The following is a 26146-nucleotide window of genomic DNA, read 5'->3' as shown; positions in this document are numbered from 1 at the left end:
TAGTCCACTACGCCATCTGGGGGCTCCTATTCTATGATTACACTACTTTAAATATTATTTTAGTTGATAAAAAATATGAACACTAACTATGGGTATAGTGGGATGAGGCACATCCTCACATCCTCTGGGAAAGATACACTGTTCTCTATCATACACTAGCAACATATGGTCTGAATGTATATGTGTGGATCTCCTTTGTGCAAAAGTGGTCAGTGAATGGGAAAGCAGATTAAAGTAGAGTGAAGTCATCAATCCATGCCGTGCCGATGCAGTCTATGGTGAAATACAGAGGGGCCAGAGGATAAAGCCATTGTCCCACCAAATGAGAATTCTGGCCCTTGATTAAATTTTCCTTAACTCTCCAAATTTCTATCTTTTGATGCCTAAAGAGCATTTCCAAATATAGAGCTAATGTTTTACCTGCTGAATTCATGTGTATAAACAGCCCAGCCCAGTCCTTAGCCGGTCCGTTCTCTTGTCCTCATGTCACTGCTGAAGCTCCTCATTGGTCAGAAAATCCAGGAGAGCTTAGTCTTTGTCTGTCATGTCTGCTGTAGGTCATAACGTGGTACTTGTGTGATCAACGAGGATGTGGTAGAGTGTCCCTCATCTTTTTGATGACATGAATGGATGTCCCATTCTGACCTCAACGGACATGGCTGCAATAGCCAGGCACTCCCTGGGAATTCTTTGCCTATCCTTTCCATTCTCAGGTGTACCATGAATCCAGAGACCTGATCCAGTACCTCTTTCAGCAGAAACATGAATCATTGGTATTACAGAACAGGGATGAAAGTCTTCCAGCCTCCATTCTGCTATGTCACAGACTGAATCTACACTGCCCTGTATCCCAGGATGTGATCCCAGATTAAACTGGATTATAGAAATCTACACTTCCAGATAATCTGGGATAAGCAGATAATCTTAGATCAGATCCCAGAATATAGGGCAGTGTAGATGGGGACTCAGTTAAATGAAATAGTTCCGGCTACTGACTCCACTCACAACATATTCTTCATTAAAGTCACAATTCTTTATCAACCAGGCATACTATGCATTGCATTTTGTCCTAAATCTGAGAAGGAGAGGAAAGGATAAGATCTTTTAGTGATCATTGGTTTGTAAAATTGCCATATATCAAAATTACCGTAACTTGAGGGCACATAATAGGTACAAACATTCCAATGACATCCTTGAATGCCTAACTAAGGGCACACTATAGGGTTGAATCATGTAACCATCAAGAATTCGTTGTTCTGTTTGCTTGGAAGCTCCGTTCCATTTCCTCATGAATCAACTTATAAAGGGCTTAGTTCAGCACTGGAGACTCACAACTCGCAACCACGATGCAGCCTGGTTCCTTAGTCTTCTCCATCCTCATTGTAGGAGTCTTCCTCACATTATGTTCTGACCTGCTGGGCATTCCTGGACAGGCCGAGGGTGGCAAGAGCTCCAGTAAGTATGGGTTTTGCTGTTGCTTTTGTATTTTTTTTTACATATATCCTACATTCCTTTCAAAATTGGGACTCATGATGCCTTACAGTTTGAAAGAGGAATATAGTTTCAAACGTTAAATATGCACACAGTAAAACCAAAACATTATCTTGGCTTTTCTTAAAAACAGTAATCTTCAACAAAATATATGTTTTTTTGTCTAGTGGCATGATCCTCAAAGCTTTTTAGAGGTTTTCTAAAGCTTTTGCTAAGTTACAAATAGACAGGCAAAAAGACGTTTGGGAAACACTGTAAGTTAGTGGCATAGCAATATGAGGAGCAGGTGATTCAGTCTCTTCTTCAGATGTGCAGATTTCAGTGTGTGTCTCAACATCAGCTCTGTATATGTCCTTTGTTGCTTTTTTGTTTACACTTAGACACACAACACATTTCAAGATCCAACCAGTTAGACAGTTATTGAATATCTATATATATAAAAGAGTGATGGAATCCTGGCAACCGCCAAAACAACAAAACTAAACACCCCACAACCTCGGAAATTGACAACACAACCCATCATCCATGCCTCTAGGTTGATACAACAAAAAGAAAATAATAAAGTCCTAATTAGAGGGAGAGGAATAATTGTTTTTATCCAATTGCTGCCAGTTAGAAGGCTAAGCTCCGCCCACTTGGTCTCCTAGCAACCCACTCACCCAGGGGACAGGCAGAGTTAGGCCTCACTTAGGCCTCTTCCACACTGCCTATAAAATACAGATTATCAGATTTTAACTGGATTAGATGGCAGTGTAGACTCAAGGCCCTTCCACACAGCTATATAACCCATATAATCTTATATTATCTGCTTTAACTGGATTATCTGGACTCCACACCTTTACCCTTTACCTTAACTACCACCAATTCATCAATACTTTATTTGCCATACCACCATACTTCGCCACAGCAACGCGTGGCCGGGCACAGCTAGTTACCTATAATTTAATAGACGAGGGTAGAGAAAGAGCCGCTCTCTAGATATGCTTGGACTAAAACCCACAGGCTTAAGCCAGCATGGCCAGTGGTGTGTTTTCATGGGAAATTTAGTCCAAAATCAACTGAAAAGCCACATTCCCTGTATCCCCAGAATAAACACAACCAACTATCCTTTTGGCCCAGCATTACTTCAGGCAAAACTACAAACATATTTATAAGTGGGGTTGTTATATGTTTTCCGGGCTGTATGGCCATGTTCTAGAAGTATTCCCTCCTGACGTTTTGCCCACATCTATGGCAGGCATCCTCACAACCTCTGATGATGCCTGCCATAGATGTGGGCAAAATGTCAGGAGAGAATACTTCTAGAACATGGCCATACCGCCCGGAAAACATACAACAACCCTGTGACCCTGGCCATGAAAGCCTTCGACAATATATCTATACGTCCTTTTTTCTCTTTTATTTTACAACAACAGAACAACCTGCAAAATGCCAACTGCCTGTAGATCCTGGAACTGGCAATAAAAAAATAAAGGCTTACTACTACAGCACAAGAACGAATAAGTGCGAGTCGTTCATTTATCATGGTTCTGGAGGCAATGAAAATAGATTCCTAAAGAGATTGAAATGTACCGTCGTATGTCAAATCGGTGGTAAATAGAAATATCCTTCTCTAGTCAATTTTTTAAAGTTGCATTCATTGCCTTAATCTTTTACATCTTTAGCCGCATAGTAGCCTGGTTTCCAATAAATGAAGGGAGTTGTACTGTTCATGGAATTGAGGTAGAACAGCATTGGAACCCAGACCATTGACCTATCCTTTTGCTCAGTGTGAACTACTCTAGGGTGAGAAACTGTGTATCCACATCTTTTTTGCTACATCTCTCTTCATCTCTCACAGTTTTTCATGTGGGTTACAGATGATGGGAGTTGTAGCTCCACAAAATCTTTGAGGTTCCTATTGTCCATTTCTGTTATATGTTGGCTAGCTGACTTCTAAAACCTACTAGATGTAACCATCATAAACAATGAGTAGGAAAGTTGGGAGTTGCAGTCGGACGCAAATTCTGGAGAGTCCATGAGAACTCCATTTAAATTGCTGACCTATCCCATAACAAGCCAATACTTTTTCTATAAACTCCCAATTAACTTAATCAAAGGCTTTCTCCACATCTAGAATTTTTTTTTGTGTTGGGAGCAACTTGAGAAACTGCAAGTTGCTTCTGGTGTGAGAGAATTGGCTGTCTGCAAGGACGTTGTCCAGAGGATGCCCAAATGTTTTGATGTTTTTACCATCCTTGTGGGAGGCTTCTCCCATGTCTCTGCATGGAACTGGAGATGATAGAGGGAGCTCGTCCGCACTCTACCGGGTTGGATTTGAACCTAGCAAACTTTAGGTCACTATCCCAACCTTCATGTCAGCAGTCCTGCCAGCACAAAGATTTAACCCACTGTGCTACGGGGGGTGGGGGGGCTCCACATCTAGAAATAAAAGTGCCACTTCTCTGTTAGGTTCTTGTTCCACAACCTCTAGTATCTTTAGGACCGTTGTGTAGAGCATAGTTGAACTCCAACAGTTTAGCACAGGGATAGCAGGATCACATACATCTTTATGGCAAAAGAAGCCCCAGTGAGTGCAGCGGGGCTTACTATCAGATAAATGAACTCAGGATGACAGTTGAAAATAAAGTTATGTGTCTAATCTCAGTATCTTTTTTAATGGCTACTGAAATTCAGACCATTAGATGCCATTGTTCCCATCTGACAGATTTTCTTTCTTCCACCCACAGAAAAATCACTAGCATCATAATGCAGACCACAGATTGGAACATTCAGAGATCTGTTTCCACGCCACTTGTTCTTTTAGAATGAATGCACTTGGGAAAAGTCAGATGCTTCCCAGTCTACTGTACCAACATTGGTGAAGATCTTTGCATGCTCTTTAATAAACTCTTTCTGCATCTCATTTGTTTTCTTTCTTGTGCTCTGTTTACCTTAATCACTTTCATGTCTATATGAGAGAATTGATGAGTACATATGAAAAATTAAATTAATCCGTGCCGCTTTGTCTCCTAATTTGCTTTGACTTTGTTGTCTAAACACTGTCTCAATATGGATCAGACCTCCATGCTTGGCCCCTTTGTATATATCATCACAGGTTCAGCTGCCCCTGCATTTCTCCAGCACAGTTTCCTGCCATTCCAGCCCAATGCGTGTGCTTTTCCCCAGGATAATGTATTGGGTTGAGTATTGGACTATGATGTCAGAATCCGGGGTTCAATTTCGTGTTCAGTCATGGAATATTAGGCAGAACAAACATTCTCAGACCTAGAAAAGCTTGCGACAGGTTCTAGGGTTACTATAAGTTGGAAATGGTTGCATTTCTTTCTAAAATTAGGTGTTGGTGTTTTTTTTAAAAAAAGAAAGAAAGAAAAGAAATACACACTTTCCTAAGATTAGATGCTTACGAACAGGCAAGTAGCACAAATGAGCACTTAGCAGCACAACACGAAGAACTGGGCAGGAGACCTATACACCCAATCCATATCTGCAGAGAAAGATTCTTGCACATCTCTAGTAGTCTTTATTTAAATCCTCCATTCCTTCCAAAAGTGGGACTCAAGGTGCCTTACAGTAAAAAAAACTACAATATCAATAGCATGGCATCTAAAAATCTCACTCTGTCGGGATCCTGGAATTGGCAATATAAAAATACCTGTCAATAACACAAAAAGCAAGCAGTATAAGTCATTCATGTATTATGGTCCTGTAAGCAATAAAAAGATTCCTGAATAACAAAGACTGCATCATCTGATCTATCCTTTAGCTAAGTATGAACTACCTAAAGCTGAAAAAATATGGAAGCCCAGATTATTTTTGCTACATCTCCCCTCATTCCTCACAGTTGTTCATATGGATTACAGATGATGGGATTTGTAGCTGCTCCCCCAATATCTACGGGGTCCTTGTTGTCCATTTCTGTTATATGATAGCTGGTTTCCCAAACCCTACTAGATGTAACCAGCATAAACATTGAGTAAGACATTTGAAACTGCAGCTAGACACAACTTCTAGGGAGACAATTAATTCTATTGTTATGATTGAATTGCAAAAAATGAATATGAGCTATAGTGTTACACCCCTAGGCAGCGAGAACACTAAAAACCAACACAGAGGCCAATAACAATATAATATTTTTATTGAAGCAAATAAAGTTCCAAAAGGAAATAAGCAGCAAAGTAGAATAAGCAATTGACCTTTCAGGAAAGATCAAAATTAGTCCATTAGGTGAAAGTCTTATGTCCAATATTAAAGTCCCATTTTGTCCTAAATCTAAGAAGGAGAAGAAGGGATAAGATCTTTTAGTGATCATTTGTTTGTAAAACTGCCATATATCAAAATTACCGTAACATGATGGCACATAATAGGTACACACATTCCAATGACATCCTTGAATACCTAACTAAGGGCACACTATAGGATTGCATCATGTAATCATCAAGAACCCGTTGTTCTGTTTGCCTGGAAGCTCTGTTCCATTTCCTCATGAGTCAACTTATAAAGGGTTTAGTTCAGCACTGGAGACTCACAACTCACAACCACAATGCAGCCTGGTTCCTTAGTCTTCTCCATCCTCATTGTAGGAGTCTTCCTCACATTATGTTCTGACCTGCTGGGCATTCCTCGACAGGCCGAGAGCTCCAGTAAGTATGGGTTTTGCTGTTGCTTTTGTATTTTTTTTACATATATCCTTCATTCCTTTCAAAATTGGGACTCACGATGCCTTACAGTTTGAAAGAGGAATATAGTTTAAAACGTTAAATATGCACACAGTTAAACCAAAACATTATCTTGGCTTTTTTCTTAAAAACAGTAATCCTCAACAAAATATGTGTTTTCTTGTCTAGTGGCATGATTCTCAAAGCATTTTAGAGGTTTTCTAAAGCTTTTATTAAGTTACAAATAGCCAGGCAAAAAGACGTTTGGGAAATACTGTAGGTTAGTGGCATAGCAATACCCACACACGTGCTAATATGACTTTAACAGAAATTAATACCATCAAAAGACTGGCTAATATGCAAGAATATATATGGAAACAAGCTGATAAAGGAGGGGCAATAGTACTTCTTAACAAAAAAAGACTATATAAAAGAAGTAATGAGACATTTAGGAGATCAGGCTTTTTACAAACCTTTAATGAAAGATCCCACTGATAAAATACGTTATTTAATCTGCACAGTCTGTACAGAAGGACAAAATTGGGACTCACGATGCCTTACAGTTTGAAAGAGGAATATAGTTTAAAACTTTAAATATGCACACAGTAAAACCAAAGCATTATCTTGGCTTTACTTAAAAACAGTGATCTTCATCAAAACACGTTTTCTTATCTAGTGGCATGACTGTCAAAGCATTTTAGAGGGTGTTTTCCCCAGCTTTTGCTGAATTACAAATAGACAGGCAAAAAGACGTTTGGGAAATAGGTTAGTGGCATAGCAATATGAGGAGCAGGTGATTCAGTCTGTTTTTCAGATGTGCAGATTTCAGTGTGTGTCTCAACATCAGCTCTGTATATGTCTGTGTGTCTCAACATCAGCTCTGTATTTGCTCCTCTTTTGTTTGCAGTGAGACACACAACACATTTCAAGATCCGCCCAGTTAGGGGATCTTCCACATTCAAAACATTACTGAATGTTACCTAGAATTTAATAGACGAGAGTAGAGGAAGAGCCGCTCTCTAGATATGCTTGGACTTAAACCCACAGGCTCAAGCCAGCATGGCCAGTGGTGTGTTTCCATGGGAAATTTCGTCCAAAATCAACTGAAGAGACACATTCCCTGTATCCCCAGAGAAAACAGCAACCAACTATCCTTTTGGTCCATGAACATTCTCTAGAAGCCAGCATTACTTCAGGCAAAAACTACAAAACATATCTATAAGTCCTTGTTTCTCTTTTATTTCGCACCAACAGAACAGCCTGCAAAATGCCAACTGTCTGTAGATCCTGGAACCGGCAATAAAAAACTAAATGTTTATTACTACAACATAAAAACGAAGACGTGCGAGTCGTTCATTTATCATGGTTCTGGAGGCAATGAAAATAGATTCCTAAATAAAAAGGATTGTGTCGCCAGTTGTCAACAATGAGGTAAATAGAAATATCGTTCTCTAAACAATTTTTTAAAGTTGCATTCATTGCCTTAATATTTTACATCTTCAGCCACATAGTAGCCTGGTTTCCAATAAATGAAGGGAGTTGTACTATTCATGGAAGTGAGGTAGAACAGCATTGGAAGTCAGACCATTGACCTATCCTTTTGCTCAGTATGAACTACTCTAGGGTGAGAAACTGTATATCCACATCTTTTTTGCTACATCTCTCCTCTTTTCTCACAGTTTGTCATGTGTGTTACAGATGATGGGAGTTGTAGCTCCACAAAATCTTTGAGATTCATTCCTATCGTCCACTTCTGTAGTATGCTGGCTGGCTGACTTCTAAAAACTACTAGATGTAACCAGCATAAACAATGAGTAGGAAAGTTGGGAGTTGCAGTCGGACGCAAATTCTGGAGCAGGGGTCCTCAAACTTTTTAAGCAGAGGGCCAATCCACAATCCTTCAGACTGTTGAGGGGCCGGATTATCATTTGAAAAAAAAAACCCGAACAAATTCCTATGCACACTGCACATATCTTATTTGTATTGCAAAACAACAACAATGAAAAAACAATACAATATTTAAAAATCAAAACAATTTTAACCAACATAAAGCTATCAGGATTTCAATAGGAAGTGTGGGCCTGCTTCTGGCCAATGAGTTAGTCAGGTTAATTGGGATTGTTGTTGTTGTGTGGCTTTAAGTCATTTCAGACTCTGGGCGAGCCTAAATCTAAATTTATGTATTGATTTATTTATTTATTACATTTATATCCTACCCTTCTCACCCCAAAAGGGACTTAGAGCAGCTGTGTGTACATACAATATATTATATTATTAGCATAGCACTTTATCTATGTTTTGAGTTTACAACCTATGATGTGTACTTTGCTAATCTACTATTACAACCTCACTGTTTTTAAATTCTATGTTTTTAATAAGTGTGTTTTAATTCTTTTTGGTTAATGTGCAAATATTACAATTGGAGCATGTTATTGTTTATTGATGTATTGTATATTGTTATTGTTTTGCATTTGATATTTCTGTGAGCCTCCCCGAGTTCCCTCTGGAGGAGATGGTGGTGGGATACAAATAAACTTATTATTATTATTATTATTATTATTATTATTATTATTGCACAATATTAGCATAATATATTACTATATTGAACTATACCACTATACTGTAATATTATATGTAATATATAACATATAATTAATATTATTATATGGTATTATTATTAGTATTATATTGTATAAAATGATAATATTATCAATATCATATGTATATTCAATATATTATATTATTAAAACTGTTAAAAATATTATATTATAAATGAGCGTGGGGGCCAGGTAAATGACCTTGGAGGGCCGCATCCGGCCCCCAGGCCTTAGTTTGGGGACCCCTGTTCTGGAGGGTCCATGAGTACTCCATTTAAATTGCTGACCTATCCCATAATGAACCAATACTTTTTCTATAAACTCCCAATGAACATAATCAAAGGCTTTCTCCACATCTAGAACTTTTTTCGTGTTGGGAGCAACTTGAGAAACTGCAAATCTTCGTGACCGCATCGTCCCCTATGAACCCACCCGATCTTTAAGATCATCCAGGGAGGCCCTCCTCTCACTTCCGCCCTCCTTACAACTATGTTTAGTGGGGACGAGAGAGAGGGCCTTCTCAGCCGTGGACCCTGACTCTGGAACTTCTTCCCCAGGGAGATTGGGTTGGCTCCCTGTCTATCTTCTTTCAGGAAACAACTGAAGACTTGGATGTTTTGGCAGGCCTTCGGTGAGACAGTCATTAATTAATCAGCCCCAGAGGGTTTTTAATAGTCTATCCTGTATTTATTACGATCTTACCATTTATGTGTTTTAAAAGCAAATTTTTATCCTTGTACTGTTGTTTTAATTGATATATTGTATTACTGTTTTATCTTTTTTATATTGTGATTTATATTATGTTGCTTATATTTTGTCCCAATGTTGTTTGGGCCTCTGCCCCATGTAAGCCGCCTGCGGGGAGATGGTGGTGGGGTATAAATAAAGTTTTATTACTTTATTATTTATTAAATCACTTCTGGTGTGAGAGAATTGGCTGTCTGAAAGGATGTTGTCCAGAGGATGCCCAAATGTTTTGATGTTTTTACCATCCTTGTAGGAGGCTTCTCCCATGTCTCTGCACGGAGCTGGAGCTGATAGAGGGAGCTCATCTGCACTCTCCCAGGTTGTATTTGAACCTGGCAACCTTCAGGTCACTATCCCAACCTTCGTGTCTTCAGTCCTGCCGGCACAAGGATTTAACCCACTGTGCTACGGAGGGGCTCCACATCTAGAAATAAAAGTGCCACTTCTCTGTTAAGGTCTTGTTCCTCAATCTCTAGTATCTTTAGGACCGTTGTGTAGAGCATAGCTGAACTCCAACAGTTTAGCACTGGGATAGCAGGATCGCATACAGCTTTATGGCAAAAGAAGCCCCACTGAGTGCAGTGGGGCTTACTATCAGATAAATGAACTCAGGATGACAGTTGAGAAGAAAGTTATGTGTCTAATCTCAGTATCTTTTTTTAATGGCTACTGAAACTCAGAACATTGGATGCCATTGTTCCCATCTGACAGATTTTCTTTCCTTCACCCACAGCAAAATCACTAGCGTCATAATGCAGACCACAGACTGGAATATTCAGAGATCTGTTACCACGCCACTTGTTCTTTTAGAATGAAAGCACTTGGAAAAGTCAGATGCTTCCCAGTCTACTGTACCAACATTAGTGAAGATCTTTGCATGCTCTTCAATAAACTCTATCTGCATCTCATTGTTTTTCTTTCTTGTGGTCTTGTTTACCTTAATCATTTTATTGTCTCTATGAGAGAATTGATGAGTACATATGAAATATACATATTATAACGAGCGACCAAGGCATCGACAGGATCGTCAGCCTCCATAGCAGACAGAACCCCAAGAGACGTCAGGAGTCCCTCAGGATCCATAAGTCTCCTGGGGCGGACCATCTTAATGGGCCCACCACCCCTGCGGAGGTTTGAGGACACGGTGAGTCTTAAACTGATCAGATAATGGTCAGACCATGACAATGGAAGAATAGTTTGCTCTTCCACTCTGACCAAACCGTCGCCCACAACAAAGACCAGGTCGAGTGTATGACCAGCTTGATGCGTGGGACCCGATATTACTTGGGACAGCCCCATGGTCGTCATGGCGGCCATGAATTCCTGAGCCGCACCTGTCAAGGTGGCCTCAGCGTGGATATTGAAGTCACCCAATACCAAAAGGCGCTGGGAGCCCAACACCACGCTAGAGACCACCTCAGCTAGCTCAGGTAGGGAGACTGCTGTGTCGTGGGGTGGACGGTACACCAGCAGAATCCCCAAACTGTCCCGGGTACCCACCTTCAAGTGGAGACACTCAAACCCAGCAGATTGCGGAACGGCGCATCTGACCAGGGCGATGGACTGCCGAAAGACCACCGCAACCCCACCTCCCCGCCCTCCAGGCCTGGCCTGCTGATGCACCCCGAAACCTGGAGGACAAAGCTGGGTAAGGTTTACCCCACCCAGTTCATCCAACCAGGTCTCGGTGATGCAAGCCAGATCCGCCTGCTCATCCAGGATTAAGTCCTGGATAATTGCAGATTTCCCACTGACGGATCTGGCATTAAGCAGCAGTACCTTCAACCCGGAGGGGCTGCCATGGAGGCTACCACACCTAACCTTCTCCAGGGTCGCAAGACACCTGTTGCGCTTCTCCCTGGGAAACTGTTGGCCGCACCCCCTCCTCCCCCACACGACCTCGATGGAACCTTCGATGGAACCCTCCTCCCCCCCAGAAATCCTGGCTCTACTGAAATGTTATTAAGAGGGCCTAGTCAGCTCTCTGAATTCAAAGGGCTGCAAGGATCTCCATCTTGTGTAGTGTCTAGAGAAGGGGACAGATAGAGCCTATCAAAGGGGGGAGATCTCTCGAAGCAGCTTGACAAGGTGTTAGAAAGCAGGGCTTGTGGGCAGGGTATGGAGAGGGGTTGAGCAGATTTAACTGAAAGCGAATTTACCGGGGAAGAGGACCTGCACAAAGGGTTAAACATCCTGTTTGACTTAGCCGGGGCTCGGGTATGTGAGGGCAGGTTGGGCATAAGAGGGTGAGTCGAGGGGTCTACAATTACCCTTCTGATGGTGATACCCCACGAGTTCAGCCGGGACCTGAGAGCCCATAGTACTTCTATTAACCGCTTGTCCTCAAAGGTGGTAATGAGGCGAGTCGAGTGATCATAGGATTGGAAGTCCTTGTAAAGCCAAGAGATGGTCTTAATCTCTTGGAGGGGAAGGGAGGGGAAGGGATAAAGGGGAAGGAGGGGAAGGGATAAAATCTTTTAATGATCACTGGTTTATAAAGCTGCCATATATCAAAATTACCATCACTTGATGGCACATAATAGGTACACACATTCCAACAACATCCTTGAATACCTAACTAAGGGCACACTATAGGGTTGCATCGTGTAACCATCAAGAATGCATTGTTCTGTTTGCCTGAAAGCTCCGTTCCATTTCCTCATGAATCAACTTATAAAGGGCTTAGTTCAGGACTGGAGACTCACAACTCGCAACCATGATGCAGGCTGGTTCCTTAGTCTTCTCCATCCTCATTGTAGGAGTCTTCCTCACATTATGTTCTGACCTGCTGGGCATTCCTGGACAGGCCGAGGGTGGCACGAGCTCCAGTAAGTATGGGTTTTGCTGTGCTTTTGTATTTTTTTACATATATCCTTCATTCCTTTCAAAATTGAGACTCACAATGCATTACAGTTTGAAAGAGGAATATAGTTTAAAACATTAAATATGCATACAGTAAAACCAAAGCATTATCTTGGCTTTTCTTAAAAACAGTGACCTTCATCAAAACACGTTTTCTTATCTAGTGGCATGAGTGTCAAAGCATTTTAGAGGATTTTTCCCCCAGCTTTTGCTAAATTACAAATAGACAGGCAAAAAGACATTTGGGAAATAGATTAGTGGCATAGCAATATGAGGAGCAGGTGATTCAGTCTCTTCTTCAGATGTGCAGATTTCAGTGTGTGTCTCAATATCAGCTCTGTATATGTCCTTTGCTCCTCTTTTGTTTGCAGTGAGACACACAACACATTTCAAGATCCGCCCAGTTAGGGGATCTTCCACATTCAAAACATTACTGAATGTTACCTAGAATTTAATAGACGAGAGTAGAGAAAGAGCCGCTCTCTAGATATGCTTGGACTTAAACCCACAGGCTCAAGCCAGCATGGCCAGTGGTGTGTTTCCATGAGAAATTTCGTCCAAAATCAACTGAAGAGACACATTCCCTGTATCCCCAGAGTAAACAACAACCAACTATCCTTTTGGTCCATGAACATTATCTAGGAGCCAGCATTACTTCAGGCAAAACCACAAAACATATCTATAAGTCCTTGTTTCTCTTTTATTTCGCACCAACAGAACAGCCTGCAAAATGCCAACTCCCTGCAGATGCTGGAACCGGCAATAAAAAACTAAATGTTTACTACTACAACATAAAAACCAAGAAGTGCTTGTCGTTCGTTTATCGTGGTTCTGGAGGCAATGAAAATAGATTCCTAAGGAAAAAAGATTGTGTCACCACTTGTCAACAATGAGGTAAATAGAAATATCGTTCTCTAGTCAATTTTTTAAGGTTGCATTTATTGCCTTAATATTTTACATCTTCAGCCGCATAGTAGCCTGTTTTTCAAAAACGTAGGGAGTTGTACTTTTCATGGAAGTGAGGTAGAACAGCATTAGACGCCAGACCATTGACCTATCCTTTTGCTCAGTGTGAACTACTCTAGGGTGAGAAACAGTGTATCCACATCTTTTTTGCTACATCTCTCCTCTTTTCTCACAATTTTTCATGAGTGTTACAGATGATGGGAGTTGTAGCTCCACAAAATCTTTGAGATTCATTCCTATCGTCCATTTCTGTAGTATGCTGGCTGGCTGACTTCTAAAAACTACTAGATGTAACCAGCATAAACAATGAGTAGGAAAGTTGGGAGTTGCAGTCGGATGCAAATTCTGGAGGGTCCATGAGTACTCCATTTAAATTGCTGACCTATCCCATAACGAGACAATACTTTTTCTATAAACTCCCAATTAACTTAATCAAAGGCTTTCTCCACATCTAGATTTTTTTTTTTGTGTCGGGAGCAATTTGATAAACTGCAAATCTTCGTGACCGCATCGCCCCTATTTTTTTTTTTTTTCGTGTCAGGAGCAACCGGAGTTGCTTCTGGAGTGAGAGAATTGCCCGTCTGCAAGGACGATGCCCAGGGGACGCCCGGATGTTTTGATGTTTTTACCATCCTTGTGGGAGGCTTCTCTCATGTCCCCGCATGGAGCTGGAGCTGATAGAGGGAGCTCATCCACACTCTCCCCAGGTGGGATTCGAACCTGGCAGCTTTCAGGTCAGCAACCCAACCATCAAGTCACTTAGTCCACTACGCCATCTGGGGGCTCCTATCGTCCCCTATGAACCCACCCGATCTTTAAGATCATCCAGGGAGGCCCTCCTCTCACTTCCGCTCTCCTCACAACTGTGTTTAGTAGGGATGAGAGAGAGGGCCTTCTCAGCCGTGGACCCCGACTCTGGAACTTCCTCCCCAGGGAGATTAGGTTGGCTCCCTGTCTATCTTCTTTCAGGAAACAACTGAAGACTTGGATGTTTGGCAGGCCTTTGGTGAGACAGTCATTAATTAATCAGCCCCAGAGGGTTTTTAATAGTCTATCCTGTATTTATTACTGTCTTAACATTTATGTGTTTTAAAAGCAATTTTTTATCCTTGTACTGTTGTTTTAATTGATATATTGTATTACTGTTTTATCTTTTTTATATTGTGATTTGTATTATGTTGCTTATATTTTGTCCTAATGTTGTTTGGGCCTCTGCCCCATGTAAGCCACCCTGAGTCCCCGCGGGGAGATGGTGGTGGGGTATAAATAAAGTTTTATTACTTTATTATTTATTAAATCACTTCTGGTGTGAGAGAATTGGCTGTCTGAAAGGACATTGTCCAGAGGATGCCCAAATGTTTTGATGTTTTTACCATCCTTGTAGGAGGCTTCTCCCATGTCTCCACATGGAGCTGAAGCTGATAGAGGGAGCTCATCCACACTCTCCCAGGTTGTATTTGAACCTGGCAACCTTCAGGTCACTATCCCAACCTTCATGTCTTCAGTACTGCCGGCACAAGGATTTAACCCACTGTGCTATGGGGGGTGGGGGGGGGGGCTCCACATCTAGAAATAAAAGTGCCACTTTTCTGTTAGGGTCTTGTTCCACAACCTCTAGTATTTTTAGGACCGTTGTGTAGAGCATAGCTGAACTCCAACAGTTTAGGACTGGGATAGCAGGATCACATACATCTTTATGGTAAAAGAAGCCCCAGTGAGTGCAGTGGGGCTTACTATCAGATAAGTGCACTCAGGATGACAGTTGAGAAGAAAGTTATGTGTCTAATCTCAGTATCTTTTTTTTAATGGCTACTGAAATTCAGAATATTGGATGTCATTGTTCCCATCTGACAGATTTTCTTTCTTCCATCCACAGAAAAATCACTAAGCGTCATAATGCAGACCACAGACTGGAACATTCAGAGATCTGTTTCCACGCCACTTGTTCTTTTAGAATGAAAGCACTTGGGAAAAGTCAGATGCTTCCCAGTCTACTGTACCAACATTGGTGAAAATCTTTGCATGTTCTTCAATAAACTCTGTCTGCATCTCATGGGTTTTCTTTCTTGTGCTCTGTTTACCTTAATCATTTTATTGTCTCTATGAGAGAATTGATGAGTACATATGAAAAATTAAATTAATACGTGCAGCTTTGTCTCTTAATTTGCTTTGACTTTGTTGTCTAAACACTGTATCAATATGGATCAGATCTCCATGCTTGGCCCCTTTGTCTATATTATCACAGATTCAGCTGTCCCTGCATTTCTCCAGCACAGTGTCATGTGTGTGCTTTTCCCAAGGATAATGTATTGGGTTGAGTATTGGACTATGACGTCAGAGTCCGGGGTTCACTTTCCTGTTCAGTCATGTGGGCGGACCACACATTTTCAGCCTCAGAAAAGCTTGTGACAGATTCTAGGGTTGCTATAAGTTGGAAATGATTGCATTTCATTCTAAAATATAGTGTTGGTGTTTTTTTAAAAGAAAAGAAAAGAAATACTCACGTCCCTAAGATTAGATGCTTACAAATAGGCAAGCAGCACAATTGAGTACTTAGCAGCACAACACGAAGAGCAGGGCAGGAGGCCTATACACCCAATCCATATCTGCAGAGAAAGATTCTTGCACTTCAACGTGCGTGGAAATCTCAGTCCCGTTGCTCTGTGCCCCAAACTGCCATTTCTTCATTCCGTTTGATATGCATATGTACATACAACATATCGCCACCTCAAGAGCTGAATGATGACAACAAGTTGAACATGAGCCAACAGTGTGATGCAGCAGCTAAAAAAGCCAATGGGATTTTGGGTTGTATCAAAAGGAGTATATTGTCTAGATTGGTGGTTGTCAACCTGTGGGTCTCCAGGTGTTCTGTGTCAGTGTGGGTGTCAGGGCGCGCGCCGGGTGGGTTTCTCCAAACTCCATCAATCATCTTCTCCAGCACCCTGATGAATTGGTTGCAATCGGCTGCCTCACCAATTCCTCTGTTCAAATGTCAGACTCAAACACATCTGTAGTCTGAAGTCCAAATATTTATTTCAATATCTATAATACATATTTACAAAGCATAGCAAAAGCCATCACTCTGAGCTGGCATTCTTCTATTGCCTCTTCGCTCCGGCAAGCACCGCTCAAAACACAGAGAGATAAGAAAGCACATTCCTCAGTCCGAAGGAAGTTCCGACCTCCAAAGTCGGAAACCATGCCTGATAGGTCATAACAATCACAACAGGCTGTCCGTCAAAACTAGCCTGCTGTTAACTGTTTCATTACTGAAACACACACTCTTGCAAAACAGCAGAAAACACTTGATTTACATTTCATATACATACAACCATAATCCAACATTCTGGCCTACAACTCCCAGAAATCCCAGCCAGTTTACCAGCTGTTAGGATTTCTGGGAGTTGAAGGCCAAACCATCTGGGGACCCACATGTTGAGAACCACTGGTCTAGATTGAAGGAAGTCATGGTGCCTCTAGTCTGCTTTGGTTCTACCTCACCTGGAATACTGTGTCCAATTCTGGGCACCACAGTTTAAAAGAGATATTGAGAAGCTGGAAGCTGTCCAGAGAAGGGCAACTAAAATGATCAAAAGTGACAGTGAGTCCCTATGAGGAGCATCTTAAAGAGCTGCGTAAGTATGTTTAACCTGCCAAAGAGAAGGTTGAGAAGAGACATGCTTAAATATTTGAAAGGCTGTCATAAGGAAGAGGGAGCAGGTTTGTTTTCTGCTGCCCTGGAGACTAGGACTTGGAGCAATGGTTTCAAATTGCAAGAAAGGAGATTACACCTGAACATCAGGAAGAACCTTCTGACCGTTAGAGCAGTTCAGCAGTTGAGCTGTCTCCTGGGAGTGTAGTGGAGGCTCCTGCTTTGGAAGCTTTTAAACAGAGGCTGGATAGCCATCTGTCAGTGGTACCTTGAATGTGCTTTTCCTAGATGGCAGAAGTTTGGGCTAGATGGCCCATGCGGTTCCTTCCAACTCTATGATTTTGATGTGTACTAATTCCTATCAACAAAATATTTCTGGTTTTATCAGTGAAAGCTGGACATTCTCTCAATGAGTGCACGAGATTTCTCAAATCTCAAGAGTTATGTAGAACTAGTCAATGGAGCAGGGGAGCTCCTTGAGCATGCCCATGATGTAGCTCTACTTTTCGCCCTGATCCATTGTTAAAGGGATTGTGTTTATAGGTATAAGAGTTTATAGGTATAAGTGTTTATAAGTGAGGATGACAGACATATCAGAGGTGATTTGATATACAATGTCTTGGAAAGGCAATCTTCAAGGCATTGCGAGATTGCGGGAAATATACATATGTAAAAGCATCCAATAAAGTTTATGAGTGGTGAATGGTTCTGGGTATGGGGTGTACTCCAAAAGTTTGTAAACAAATTGGGGCAATATGAATGTCCATATGTCTAAACAGTGCAGCCCAGTCCTTTGTCGGTCCGTTCTCTTGTCCTCATGTCACTGCTAAAGCTCCTCATTGGTCAGAAGATCCAGGAGAGCTTAGTCTTTGTCTGTCTTGTCTGCTGTAGTTCATAACGTGGGACCTGTTTGATTATGTACCATGAATTTGTCTGCAGAGACCTGGTCCAGTACCTCTTTCAGCAGAAACATACATCACTGGATACTACAGAACAAGGATGGAAGTCCACCAGCCTCCATTCTAATGTATTTATTATTTATTTATTTACAGTATTTATATTCCGCCCTTCTCACCCCGAAGGGGACTCAGGGCGGATTACAATGAACACATATATGGCAAACATTCAATGCCAACAGACAAACAACATACAGTATAGACAGATACAGAGGCATTTAACATTTTTTTCCAGCTTCACGATTCCGGCCACAGGGGGAGCTGTTGCTTCACCGTCCAATAGTGGCTGTACTTCCTCATTCCTTTCCTCGTGTTTTGCTGGCAGTTTTATGATGTTTGTGATGACCCATGGGCCATGTAGTCCCGTTCCTGGCACTGTTGTGCCAGATGAAGAGGAAAACTTGGGTTTTTCACCGTTTCAGCCAGAATTGGAACTTTCCCAGCCAGGTTTGGAGACCTTGCACCTGCAAGAGATTTGTCTTCCAGAAGTCTGTCAAACAAGCCCCGAGCCAAAATCTCCCCCGTTTTCTCGCCATGATTTTTGTAAACAACAGAGGGGAGTTCAACAGGCGTCTCGCAGGAGTGCTAGGATAGCTGCTAAGCATTCAGCTGATTAAGCCTGCTTTCCATGGGAAACTTTAAGGAGTCATGCATCTGGACTCAGAGAATAGCTTTCGTTTCTGGTTCTCCAGAGAACTGCTCTTTGGCGGGAAAACTAGACCCTATTTAGGTGTTTTGCCCGCGAAGGGATGTTGCGGAGTCAATTTCGTCAGCTACTGGAGTAGTGTGTGTGGACAGCTACTCCCGCTTCCAAGCCTTTGTTCCCGATTCCAAGCCTTCGTTTCCAGCCTTGTTTGCTCCACAGATCTTGCCTTGCCTTCCAGGACTCAGCCTTGCCTTGTTTTCCGGACCTTGCCAAGTAAATTACCACGGATCTTGTTCTTGTTCCTCGTTTTCTTGTTGCCTTGAATCAAGCCTTGTTTTCCCAAGAATCAAGTTACTTCTTAGCCTCGCTCTAGTTCATGGACTAAAGGACCTTGTCGTCTCCCTTCACTTTGCTTGGCAAAGTGAGTGTTTCGGTTATTGGATTACAACTTTGGACCTTAATATTTCATATTGGACATTGTTTCTTTGGACTAATTTTGACCTTTCCTGGAAGGTCTATTTCTGGACTATTTCATACACTTGCTTTTATTAACTTTATATATTCCTTCAATAAAGATATTAGATAGAATCTGGCCTCGGTGTATGGTTATTGGTGCTCTGCAGTCTGGGTTGTGACATGTTGTAAATTAGTTAAATTAGCCTCCCGCATAAAGCGTACCTAAATTTCCCTACTTGACAGATGCAACTGTCTTTCGGGGCTGCATAGGTCAACAACAAGCCGGGCTATTTAATGGTCGGGGGCTTAACCCGACCCAGGCTTCAAACTCATGACCTCTCGGTCAGTAGTGATTTATTGCAGCTGATTACTAGCCAGCTGCGCCACAGACTGGATCTACACTGCCCTATATCCAAGGATCTGATTCCAGATTAAACTGGATTATATAAATCTACACTGCCAGATAATCTGGGATAAACAGATAATCTGCGATCAGATCCTGGGATATAGGGCGGTGTGCAAGGGGACTCAAAAGTTAATTGAAATAGTTGCATGCTACTGACTGCCCTCACAACACATATATTATTCATTAAATTCACAATTCTTTATCAACCGTGCATACTATGTATTGTATTTTGTCTTAAATCTGAGAATAATAATAATAATAATAACTTTATTTTTATACCGCGCCCTATCTCCCCGAAGGGACTCGGGGCGGCTTACATGGGGCCTGGCCCGATAAAACAAACAAATAACAGTAACAAAGCAATAAAACAATTATCCCAGTAAAAAACACCAACATCAATAAAAACAATCATTAAAATCAACAAGCAGGATACAGTGTTAAAAACAGGAGACTAATTCGTAGATCCCAGGCGAAATGCAGAGTGTTACGAAATGGGAAAAGGAAATTTCACAGTTGGACAATAAAGTGCGGTATAAAATGGCAAGACAACAACAATGGGACTATTATGGAATGGACAGATAGATCAATCCAGCAACAACTAAACATCGAAGGCCTTTTGGAACAGCCAGGTTTTTAAGCTCTTCCGGAAGGAGAGGAGGGTAGGGGCCTGCCTGATCTCTCTAGGTAGAGAGTTCCAAAGCCGGGGGGCCACGACGGAGAAGGCCCTCTCTCTCATCCCCACCAACCGTGACTGTGAGGGTGGTGGGAGCGAGAGAAGGGCCTCCCCCGACGAGTGAAGAGAATGTGTGGGTTCATAGAGGGAGATGCGGTCTCTAAGGTAGGTGGGTCCCAAACCGTTTAGGGCTTTGTAGGTGATAACCTGCACCTTGAATTGGGCCCGGAAAGTAAATGGCAGCCAGTGAAGCTCCTTAAACAGAGGCGTTGAACGCGCCCTGTAATTCGCTCCAGTTAGAAGCCTGGCTGCCGAACGCTGTACTAGTTGTAATTTCCGGGCCATCTTCAAAGGCAGCCCCACGTAGAGCGCATTGCAATAGTCCAGTCTAGAGGTAACTAAGGCATGGACCACCCTGGTCAGATCAGACTTCTCGAGGTATGGTCGCAGCTGACGCACAAGTTTTAGTTGTGCAAAGGCCCTCCCGGCCACGGCCGACACCTGAGCCTCAAGCGTCAACCCCGAATCCAGGAGGACCCACAAACTGCGGACCTGCGCCTTCAGGGGGAGTGCGACCCCGTCAAGCACAGGTTGCCACCCAATACCCCGATCAGACGTACGACTGACCTGGAGGACCTCTGTCTTGTCGGGATTAAGTCTCAGTTTGTTCACCCTCATCCAGGCCAACACAGCGGCCAGACACTGGTCCAGAATCCGAGGGGCTTCCTTGGATTTAGGTGGTAAAGAGTAGTAGAGTTGGGTGTCATCCGCGTAGAGATGGCACCGTACTCCAAAACTCCGGATGACCTCTCCCAGCGGTTTCATGTAGATGTTAAAAAGCATGGGGGACAAAATAGAACCTTGCGGGACCCCACAGGTCAATGGCCAGGGGTCCCCCAGCTTCACCAACTGGTAACGACCCTCCAGAAAGGACTGGAGCCACTGGAGTGCAGTACCCCCAAGGCCCATTCCAGAGAGCCGCCCCAGAAGGATACCATGGTCGATGGTATCGAAAGCCGTTGAGATGTCCAAGAGAACCAGCAGGGTCACACTCCCCCTGTCCAGCTCCCTGCGGAGGTCATCCACCAAGGCGACCAAAGCCGTCTCGGTACTGAACCCAGGCCTGAAGCCAGATGTGATTGGTCCAGAAAATCTTCCAAGAATCCTTGGAGCTGAGAGGCAACCACCTGCTCCAAGACCTTGCCCAAGAATGGTAGGTTAGAGATTGGCCTGTAGTTACAAGGATTGGTCGGATCTAATGAGGCCTTCTTCAAAATAGGCCTTACCACGGCTTGTTTTAGGCAGGATGGAAATTTGCCCTGCCCCAAAGAGGCATTAATTATTGCCACAAACCAATCAACTAACCCACCACTGGCCTGTTTTAAAAGCCAAGATGGGCAGGGATCTAGGGCACAGGTAGTCGCCCTCACCGCTCCAAGAATCTTGTCCACATCATCAGGTTGCACAAACTGAAACGAATCCTACAAGATCGAACAGACAGATGCCTCGGTTACCTCACCTGGCAATGCATCAAGACTGGCATCCAAGTCAGAACGAATCTGAGCGACTTTGTCTGCAAAATGGTGAGCAAACTCGCTACACCGAGTTGCCGAGGAGTCAGGTGCCCCCCCACCCTGAGAAGGGTGGAGGAGCTCCCCAACAACTCGGAACAACTCAGAAGATCTATTTGTTGCAGACGCGATGCGGGCAGTCGTGAAAACCTTCCCGGCTGCCCGCAATGCCGCGGAATAAGCCCTAATAGCGGCTTTAGACCGTGCTTGGTCAGAAACGTCACGAGTTCTCTGCCAGCACCACTCTAGTCTCCTTCTCCCACGTTTCATCTCCGCCAGCTCCCCGGTGAACCAGGGAGCCGGGGCAACTCCACGCAGCGAGAGGGGACGTTCGGGAGCGATCATGTCAATAGCCCTGGACAACTCGGTATTATAACGAGCAACCAAGGCATCGACAGGATCGTCAGCCTCCATAGCAGACAGAACCCCAAGAGACGTCAGGAGTCCCTCAGGATCCATAAGTCTCCTGGGGCGGACCATCTTAATGGGCCCACCACCCCTGCGGAGGTTTGAGGACACGGTGAGTCTTAAACTGATCAGATAATGGTCAGACCATGACAATGGAAGAATAGTTTGCTCTTCCACTCTGACCAAACCGTCGCCCACAACAAAGACCAGGTCGAGTGTATGACCAGCTTGATGGGTGGGACCCGATATTACTTGGGACAGCCCCATGGTCGTCATGGCAGCCATGAATTCCTGAGCCGCACCTGTCAAGGTGGCCTCAGCGTGGATATTGAAGTCACTCAATACCAAAAGGCGCTGGGAGCCCAACACCACGCTAGAGACCACCTCAGCTAGCTCAGGTAGGGAGACTGCTGTGTCGTGGGGTGGACGGTACACCAGCAGAATCCCCAAACTGTCCCGGGTACCCACCTTCAAGTGGAGACACTCAAACCCAGCAGATTGCGGAACGGCGCATCTGACCAAGGCGATGGACTGCCGAAAGACCACCGCAACCCCACCTCCCCGCCCTCCAGGCCTGGCCTGCTGATGCACCCCGAAACCTGGAGGACAAAGCTGGGTAAGGTTTACCCCACCCAGTTCATCCAACCAGGTCTCGGTGATGCAAGCCAGATCCGCCTGCTCATCCAGGATTAAGTCCTGGATAATTACAGATTTCCCACTGACGGATCTGGCATTAAGCAGCAGTACCTTCAACCCGGAGGGGCTGCCATGGAGGCTACCACACCTAACCTTCTCCAGGGTCGCAAGACACCTGTTGCGCTTCTCCCTGGGAAACTGTTGGCCGCACCCCCTCCTCCCCCACACGACCTCGATGGAACCTTCGATGGAACCCTCCTCCCCCCCAGAAATCCTGGCTCTACTGAAATGTTATTAAGAGGGCCTAGTCAGCTCTCTGAATTCAAAGGGCTGCAAGGATCTCCATCTTGTGTAGTGTCTAGAGAAGGGGACAGATAGAGCCTATCAAAGGGGGGAGATCTCTCGAAGCAGCTTGACAAGGTGTTAGAAAGCAGGGCTTGTGGGCAGGGTATGGAGAGGGGTTGAGCAGATTTAACTGAAAGCGAATTTACCGGGGAAGAGGACCTGCACAAAGGGTTAAACATCCTGTTTGACTTAGCCGGGGCTCGGGTATGTGAGGGCAGGTTGGGCATAAGAGGGCGAGTCGAGGGGTCTACAATTACCCTTCTGATGGTGATACCCCACGAGTTCAGCCGGGACCTGAGAGCCCATAGTACTTCTATTAACCGCTTGTCCTCAAAGGTGGTAATGAGGCGAGTCGAGTGATCATAGGATTGGAAGTCCTTGTAAAGCCAAGAGATGGTCTTAATCTCTTGGAGGGGAAGGGAGGGGAAGGGATAAAGGGGAAGGAGGGGAAGGGATAAAATCTTTTAATGATCATTGGTTTATAAAGCTGCCATATATCAAAATTACCATCACTTGATGGCACATAATAGGTACACACATTCCAACAACATCCTTGAATACCTAACTAAGGGCACACTATAGGGTTGCATCGTGTAACCATCAAGAATTCATTGTTCTGTTTGCCTAAAAGCTCCATTCCATTTCCTCATGAATCAACTTATAAAGGGCTCAGTTCAGGACTGGAGACTCACAACTCGCAACCATGATGCAGGCTGGTTCCTTAGTCTTCTCCATCCTCATTGTAGGAGTCTTCCTCACATTATGTTCTGACCTGCTGGGCATTCCTGGACAGGCCGAGGGTGGCACGAGCTCCAGTAAGTATGGGTTTTGCTGTGCTTTTGTATTTTTTTACATATATCCTTCATTCCTTTCAAAATTGAGACTCACAATGCCTTACAGTTTGAAAGAGGAATATAGTTTAAAACATTAAATATGCATACAGTAAAACCAAAGCATTATCTTGGCTTTTCTTAAAAACAGTGACCTTCATCAAAACACGTTTTCTTATCTAGTGGCATGAGTGTCAAAGCATTTTAGAGGATTTTCCCCCCAGCTTTTGCTAAATTACAAATAGACAGGCAAAAAGACTTCTGGGAAATAGGTTAGTGGCATAGCAATATGAGGAGCAGGTGATTCAGTCTGTGATTCAGATGTGCAGATTTCAGTGTGTGTCTCAATATGAACTCTGTATATGTCCTTTGCTCCTCTTTTGTTTGCAGTTAGGCACACAACACATTTCAAGATCCGCCCAGTTAGGGGATCTTCCACATTCAAAACATTACTGAATGTTAACTAGAATTTAATAGACGAGAGTAGAGGAAGAGCCTCTAGATATGATTGGACTAAAACCCACAGGCTTAAGCCAGCATGGCCAGTGGTGTGTTTTCATGGGAAATTTGGTCCAAAATCAACTGAAGAGCCACATTCCCTGTATCCCCAGAGAAAACAACAACCAACTATCCTTTTGGTCCATGAACATTATCTAGGAGCCAGCATTACTTCAGGCAAAACCACAAAACATATCTATAAGTCCTTGTTTCTCTTTTATTTCGCACCAACAGAACAGCCTGCAAAATGCCAACTGTCTGTAGATCCTGGAACAGGCAATAAAAAACTAACGGTTTACTACTACAACATAAAAACAAAGAAGTGTGAGACGTTCATTTATCGTGGTTCTGGAGGCAATGAAAATAGATTCCAAAAGAAAAAGAATTGTGTCATCGAATGTCAACTCGGAGGTAAATAGAAATATCGTTCTCTAGTCAATTTTTTAAAGTTGCATTTATTGCCTTAAACTTTTACATCTTCAGCCGCATAGTAGCCTGGTTTCCAATAAATGAAGGGAGTTGTACTGTTCATGGAAGTGAGGTAGAACAGCATTGGAAGCCAGACCATTGACCTATCCTTTTGCTCAGTGTGAACTACTCTAGGGTGAGAAACTGTGTATCCACATCTTTTTTGCTACGTCTCTCTTCATCTCTCACAGTCCTTCATGTGGGTTACAGATGACGGGAGTTGTAGCTCCACAAAATCTTTGAGGCTCCTATTGCCCACGAGAACTCCATTTAAATTGCTGACCTATCCCATAATGAGCCAATACTTTTTCTATAAACTCCCAATGATCATAATCAAAGGCTTTCTCCACATCTAGAATTTTTTTGTGTCAGAAGCAACTTGAAAAACTGCAAGTCACTTCTGGTGTGAGAAAATTGGCGGTCTGCAAGGACGATGCCCAGAGGACGCCCAAATGTTTTGATGTTTTTACCATCCTTGTGGGAGGCTTCTCTCATGTCCCTACATGGAGCTGGAGCTGATAGAGGGAGCTCATCTGCACTCCAACCTTCATGTCTTCAGTCCTGCCGGCACAAGGATTTAACCCACTGTGCTACGGGGGCTCCACATCTAGAGATAAAAGTGCCATTTCTCTGTTAGGGTCTTGTTCCTCGACCTCTAGTATCTTTAGGACCATTGTGTAGACCATATATGAACTCCAACAGTTTAGCACTGGGATAGCAGGATCGCATACATCTTTATGGCAAAAGAAGCCCCAGTGAGTGCAGTGGGGCTTACTATCAGATAAGTGCACTCAGGATGACAGTTGAGAAGAAAGTTGTGTTTCTAATCTCAGTATTTTTTTTATTGCTACTGAAATTCAGAACATTGAATGCCATTGTTCCCATCTGACAGATTTTCTTTCTTCCATCCACAGTAAAACCACTACCATCATAATGCAGACCATAGACTGGAACATTCAGAGATCTGTTACCACGCCACTTGTTCTTTTAGAATGAAAGCACTTGGGAAAAGTCAGAAGTCTATTGAACCAACATTGCATGCTCTTCAATAAACTCTTTCTGCATCTCATTGGTTTTCTTTCTTGTGCTCTGTTTACCTTAATCATTTTATTGTCTCTATGAGAGAATTGATGAGTACATATGAAAAATTAAATCAATGCGTGCAGCTTTGGCTTTTAATGTGATTTAACTTTGTTGTCTAAACACTGTCTCAATATGGATCAGATCTCCATGCTTGGCTCCTTTGTATATATCATCACAGGTTCAGCTGCCCCTGC

General features: G+C 43.2%; 2 protein-coding genes and 1 non-coding gene across 4 annotated transcripts; all 3 read left to right on the top strand.

Annotated features, from left to right (window-relative positions):
- Positions 1–637: 637 nt before the first annotated feature.
- Positions 638–10401, top strand: LOC134293428 (kunitz-like toxin PcKuz3). 2 transcript variants are annotated; one of them, XR_010000397.1, is made up of 4 exons: positions 638–1455; positions 4221–6134; positions 7404–7580; positions 10227–10401. XR_010000397.1 is itself a non-coding variant. In XM_062960938.1 (3 exons), the coding sequence occupies exons 1-3, from the start codon at positions 1347–1349 to the stop codon at positions 4238–4240; spliced, it is 306 nt and encodes a 101-aa protein (XP_062817008.1). In that variant the 5' UTR covers positions 1252–1346; the 3' UTR covers positions 4241–4396. The 2 variants fall into 2 exon arrangements, 1 of the variants encoding a protein (XP_062817008.1); XM_062960938.1 differs by lacking the exons at positions 7404–7580; positions 10227–10401 and adding an exon at positions 2907–3083 and having other exon boundaries at positions 1252–1455; positions 4221–4396.
- A 1790-nt stretch (positions 10402–12191) lies between these two features.
- On the top strand, positions 12192–15374 carry LOC103282706 (uncharacterized). The gene is made up of 3 exons (XR_010000394.1): positions 12192–12321; positions 13073–13249; positions 15198–15374. It is a non-coding gene; the product is annotated as an uncharacterized LOC103282706 (transcript).
- Positions 15375–23683: 8309 nt separating this feature from the next.
- LOC134293556 (kunitz-type serine protease inhibitor LmKTT-1c-like) lies at positions 23684–25938 on the top strand. Its single transcript, XM_062961474.1, has 3 exons — positions 23684–23888; positions 24636–24812; positions 25784–25938. The coding sequence occupies exons 1-3, from the start codon at positions 23777–23779 to the stop codon at positions 25801–25803; spliced, it is 309 nt and encodes a 102-aa protein (XP_062817544.1). The 5' UTR covers positions 23684–23776; the 3' UTR covers positions 25804–25938.
- Positions 25939–26146: the final 208 nt, after the last annotated feature.

This window comes from Anolis carolinensis, unplaced genomic scaffold, assembly GCF_035594765.1.
Source record: "Anolis carolinensis isolate JA03-04 unplaced genomic scaffold, rAnoCar3.1.pri scaffold_8, whole genome shotgun sequence".
Lineage (NCBI taxonomy): Eukaryota > Metazoa > Chordata > Lepidosauria > Squamata > Dactyloidae > Anolis > Anolis carolinensis.
This window is presented reverse-complemented; position numbering and strand designations above follow the sequence as displayed.

What these genes read in the sequence shown, in the direction of transcription:
- LOC134293428 (XM_062960938.1), top strand. Translation starts at nt 1,347, where the DNA reads ATGCAGCCTGGTTCCTTAGTCTTCTCCATCCTCATTGTAGGAGTCTTC. An exon ending in CGAGGGTGGCAAGAGCTCCA is followed by an intron (nt 1,456 to 2,906) that starts GTAAGTATGGGT and finishes TTACAACAACAG; the next exon opens with AACAACCTGCAAAATGCCAA. An exon ending in CGTCGTATGTCAAATCGGTG is followed by an intron (nt 3,084 to 4,220) that starts GTAAATAGAAAT and finishes TTCCACCCACAG; the next exon opens with AAAAATCACTAGCATCATAA.
- LOC134293556 (XM_062961474.1), top strand. Translation starts at nt 23,777, where the DNA reads ATGATGCAGGCTGGTTCCTTAGTCTTCTCCATCCTCATTGTAGGAGTC. An exon ending in CGAGGGTGGCACGAGCTCCA is followed by an intron (nt 23,889 to 24,635) that starts GTAAGTATGGGT and finishes TCGCACCAACAG; the next exon opens with AACAGCCTGCAAAATGCCAA. An exon ending in CATCGAATGTCAACTCGGAG is followed by an intron (nt 24,813 to 25,783) that starts GTAAATAGAAAT and finishes TTCCATCCACAG; the next exon opens with TAAAACCACTACCATCATAA.